At 44.2% G+C, this 4,940-nt stretch overlaps 1 protein-coding gene across 2 annotated transcripts in view; it reads left to right on the forward strand.

The window, feature by feature from the left end:
• The window catches only part of Glipr1 (GLI pathogenesis related 1), a 34,329-nt gene that overhangs the window by 9,982 nt on the left and 19,407 nt on the right, over positions 1 to 4,940 (forward strand). For both annotated transcript variants that reach the window (XM_005358069.3, XM_005358068.3), the window contains exon 2: positions 3,009 to 3,520. In XM_005358069.3, coding sequence (XP_005358126.1) covers positions 3,347 to 3,520 — 174 coding nt within the window. In that variant the 5' untranslated portion in view covers positions 3,009 to 3,346. The remainder of the gene's footprint in view (positions 1 to 3,008; positions 3,521 to 4,940) is intronic.

Below are 4,940 nucleotides of genomic sequence, written 5' to 3' on the forward strand. Positions count from 1 at the left end.
TAAGTATCTTTATTGTCTACTAAGATGTCATCCTTATAAGTACACACTAATATAAATTAGTGTAGTTCTAAAGGTAATTTCACATTATTCTCTCTCTACAGCATTATTTATGAAAAAATTTAAAAGAATTTGAATATGTATATATAATAGCACACAAATTATGGTGCATTCATCTGTAGAGAATACAGATCATGAAGTATTAAGAGTTATTGTAACCAATAGCATTCTTAAACTATGGCTATGAAAAAAATGATACAAAATGCATAAAATTATGGCCTCCATGAAACCTTGAATGTTTAAATCGTATTTTTTAAAACACAGATATGAGTTCAAATGTACATGTACACACATGACTGAATTAACAGCAGTATGTTAGAGAATCTTGCTGGCTATGGTAACTCACACCTTTAATCCCAGTACTGGGGAGGCAGAGGTGGGTGGAACTCCGTTAGTTCAAGACCAGTCCGGACTGTTTAGTAAATTCCAGGACAACCAGGGCTACAAACTAGAGAGACCCTGTCTCAAAACGAAAGATAGAAGCCAGGTGTGGTAGCTCGTGCCTTAATCTCAGCCCTTGAGGCAGGAGGATGACAAATTTGAGGCCAGCCTAGACTAGAGAATAAGACCTTACATCAGATGGGAAGACCCCCAAAGTCGGAATTCCTGGTTACAAAGATGAACTGCCCAGCTTGAAAGGGTGGTGACCGAATGAACGTGGGAGCTGAAGAGACAGTCTCTCTCTAGAGCAGTGGTTCGCAACTTTCCTGATGGCTGCCATCCTTGAACACAGTTCCTCATGTTGTGGTGACCTCCCCCCACCATAAAATTATTTCCTTTGCTATTTCATAACATTTTTCTACTGCTATGAACCATAATAGAAATGTGGTTTTTTTTTTTTTTCCTGATGGTTTAGGGCAACCCTGTGAAAGGGTCAAATGACCCATGGGGGTCACGACCCACAGATTGAGAATCGGTGTGCTGGAGGCTTTTGAGCCCAGGGCTTTCCAGAATCTAATTAGAGAGGGTAAGAGTAAGTAATGAGCCTTAAGTCATTTCTTCTCCACCCTCCCATGCAGTGCCAGTTATGTAACAGGAGGGTACTAATACCCTTTCATGTGTGTACAGGTTTACCATGCCCTGTCTGTGTTAATTTGCATATGACTCTCCACAATGTTTGTTTTCTTATTACAAGAGATAGTGTATTTCCACAGTAAGAAAACGAATAATCAATAAAAATGCAGAAAATTAGAAACAGAATTTGCTAAAACACCACTGTGGCAAAGATTAAAGGCACGAATCATTTCGGTATTGTGCTGGCCAGGTTTTTGTCAACTTGACAGGAGCTGGACTCACGGGGGGAGGAACCTCCAGTAAAGAGTGCAGCCATCAGACCAGCTGTGAGCAAGTCCATGGGGCATAGTTTTGATTCATAATTGGCATGGGAGGGCGCAGCCCACTGTGGGCAGTGCCACCCCTAGGCAGGTTGTCCTGGGGACTATAAGAAAGCAAGCCAAGCAAGGCAGTAAACAGCATTTCTTCTTAGTCTCTGCTTCAGTTCTTGCCTGGACTGCCCTCACTAACTGGGTGTGGTGTGAAAGTTCTTAGGTTTCTAAGAACTTAAGGAGTGTACTAAGCTGTTCAAGGTCTCAGCTAGTAGCTACTCACGACAGAACGAAACTCAAACGCCACCCCCCACGGCTTCCTCCCTGCCTCCTTCACCAAGCGCGCCTGTGTGTGTAAGCGTCTCACAATTCTACTTTTGAATTCTTCACAGTCTTAACCACATCATAAACCCTTTCCTCCCGCAAGTTCTTCTAACCCATGTTTGGTCCTCGCAACGGAAAGAAAACTCTAGGGCAAGTTTCAAGATAAAAAGTCCTGGGAGCTGCATGTGTGCAAGGCGGGTGGGTGCTCAACCATTAAATTTGGCACTGTGCTGAAAGTCACCCCACTTTAGTCCAGTATATTCATACTGTCATTTGGGTCATTAGTTATTGGTCACTTAATAATTGTTTTAATAACAAAACAGAGGGTTTTTTTTTTCAGATAAACTTTAGGTATTGCTGTCCATGTCCTAAAAACCTTTATTTTACTTAATAATGGTCTCAATACATACAGTGGTGATGCTGGCAAGTTTATCAGTAAATACCCTTAATTGTTTGCGTTTATTATTACTGTTATCTCCTAACTGTGCATACCTTGTAACTTCGACTTTACCACTACTTCCGGATGGGAAACTGTCTGTTCTCAGTGCTCATAATAAACTGGTAAAGCAGGGACCACTGTATTCCCACCACCGTTTGCACAGAGGATTCCAATAAAAAAGGTTTTGCAAAAACCATTTGCAAGTCCTTTGGTAGAGATTCTTGATGGTAATCTTGGTTGTCAAATTGACTACATCTGGAACCAACAAAAACCTAGGCAGCTGGGCACTCCTGGGAGGAATTTTCTTAATCAGATCATTTGTAGCAGGGCGACCCACTCTAAATCTGAGCCACGCCTTCTGCCTTCTGGTGATAGCTCACGTTCTGGTGATAGCTCACGTTCTTCTGGTGATAGCTCACGTTCTTAAAAGGGGGACCGGGAAGAAAGTTGCTTTTGGTTTGCCTGCCTCCCCTCTTGACTGGTAAGCTCCTTCATTTCCTGTTGTGGTTGGTGTTAAACTCGGCTCCTTCAGGAGTCCAGTGTAGACGGAAAGCCAGCAGCTCTTCAGGAATCCCCCAGGGTGCCAACTCCAGAATTTGACTGCTGCGACATCCCGCCTCCAGAGACTGAACATCTACCAGCGTCTGGCCTCTACTGGCATGAGTCAACCATTGTGGAACCCCCCAGGCCACATTCTCTAAGCCAGTGTAACAGATCCCCCATGAATACATATAGTCTGTCGTTTCTGTTCCTTTAGAGAAGCCTGACTAACACAGGACTTATTTCTGGAGCCCACAGAAATTCCTTTGGAAATACCTCAGCTCCAAGCTTGATGCTGCCTAACAAGAATCTGTGTTTTGTAGGTGCTGTGTCACCGAGAAGCACCGACGGGGACAGGGTTAACAACAAACTGAGCTGCAAGCCATATATGGAGAAATCCAGCTCTGAGTTTCACAACAACTCAGTGTTCTGCTTTCAGACTTCTCCAGCTGAGGTCAACTGTGCTTGGTGGGGCTGGTCACAAAGAACCCAAGTGCTGCAGATGTAGCTCGGGGGCAGAGCCCTTGCCCAACATAATCGACCCTGGGTTCAACCTTCCGGCACAGACAAAAAAAAAAAAGGTCTGAAAACGGAGAGAACCAAACATTCTACCAGAACCCAGGGGCTCTGGGTTCTAGGTCCAACCGCAGCCAGAGGCATCATGCAGGCCACCCTTGCTATGATGGTCTGGATGGCTTCTTCCGTTTCTAGTTCTTCATATACCTCAAGTACTTTGCCAGATATAACCAATGAGGATTTCATCCAACAATGTGTTCAAATCCACAACCAGCACCGGTCCAAAGTGAATCCGACAGCCAGGAACATGCTGTACATGGTGAGTGTGCGAACAGTGTTTGTGGCATGCATCCATCAGAGGCAGCCTGCCTGTGCTTAGCTGGGCGTGAATTCTGGGTAATCCCAAATGTTTTTGTTGTTGTTGTTTTGCTTGTGATTGCTGTGTGCAGTACACTTGGCGTGTGATCAGAACCTACACAATGGATCCCTCCCTCCCTCTCTCCCTTCCTTCCTCCTTCCTTCCTCCCCTCCCTCCAACTCAGTCTTAAGCAATGCCACAGGCAGCATGGTTCCGTTCTTTCTGGATACTTCCCTTTCGCCAGACACAAGCCATAGACTTCTCCTTGCTGCCACTTCTTTTCCTGTTAGTATGTGTGACGGTTCTTTCTGTGCCTTAAGGATTGTTTTTCTTTCTATCGTGTTCTGTATAAAATAATGGTGACTTCATTATGATAATTTCTTACATCATGCTTTGATTATATTCCTCCTATTGCCCTTTTGGCCTTTTGGTCCTCCGGCCCTCTGATCCTGTGCCTCTTCAGAATCTGCTCCATTTCACTTAACACAGTGATCTCCAATCCATCCATTCTCCTGCAAATGTCCTGAGTTTGACTCAACAATACTCCACAGTATGTATAGAAATACACACGCACACACACACACACACACACACACACACAACTTCCCTCATCCCTTCATCTATCTGTGAACAATCATATGTAACCCAGAGCTTGGATATTGCCAATAGTACCACAATAGACATGGATATGCAGATATCCCTAAAGTGTAGATTCCTGTAGATAGATGTGCCCAAAAATGCTATGGCGGAATCACATGTTAGTCTTACATCTCTATCTTTTGGTGACCCTATATACTGATTTCCATAGTGACCGAACTAGTTTGTGTTCCTGTTAGGACTCTTCTCCACCCACGTCTTTGACGCCATTTATTTTCTGAATTAGATATTGTACTGACTAGCGTAGGATGTGCTCTTACTGCACTTTCCCTTTGCATACCGCTAATGGCTAAGGATGTTCACCCACACTTCTCCTGAGGACTCTGTTCACTTCAGTCGTGTTGGTTGTTGGCTTTTTCATTCTGTTCGTGTTCAACACTTTTAATTCATTTTGGAGATTAATCCATTGGCGGATGAGTATCTGGAAAATATTTTCTGCCTTTTATCTTTTTGAGAAACACGCTCACCAGTCCTGGCTAGCCTGGAACTTGCTATGTCGATGAGATCAGCCTGATGCTCTGCATCCCACCTTCAGTGTTGTGATTAAAGATGAGTACCATCACACTCACTTTCTCTGCCTCCTTTAGGATGCCGCTTGGCTGTGGGAGTGCCACCACTATGCCCATGGTGTTTAGTTGGTGCGGGCTCACTGCCGTTACTATTGTCATTTTCTCTGCCCGAGCTACTGAAGCCCCACTCAGAAAATTATCACCTGTGCCTCATA

The sequence above is a fragment of the Microtus ochrogaster genome, chromosome 24 (assembly GCF_000317375.1).
Source record: "Microtus ochrogaster isolate Prairie Vole_2 chromosome 24, MicOch1.0, whole genome shotgun sequence".
NCBI lineage: Eukaryota > Metazoa > Chordata > Mammalia > Rodentia > Cricetidae > Microtus > Microtus ochrogaster.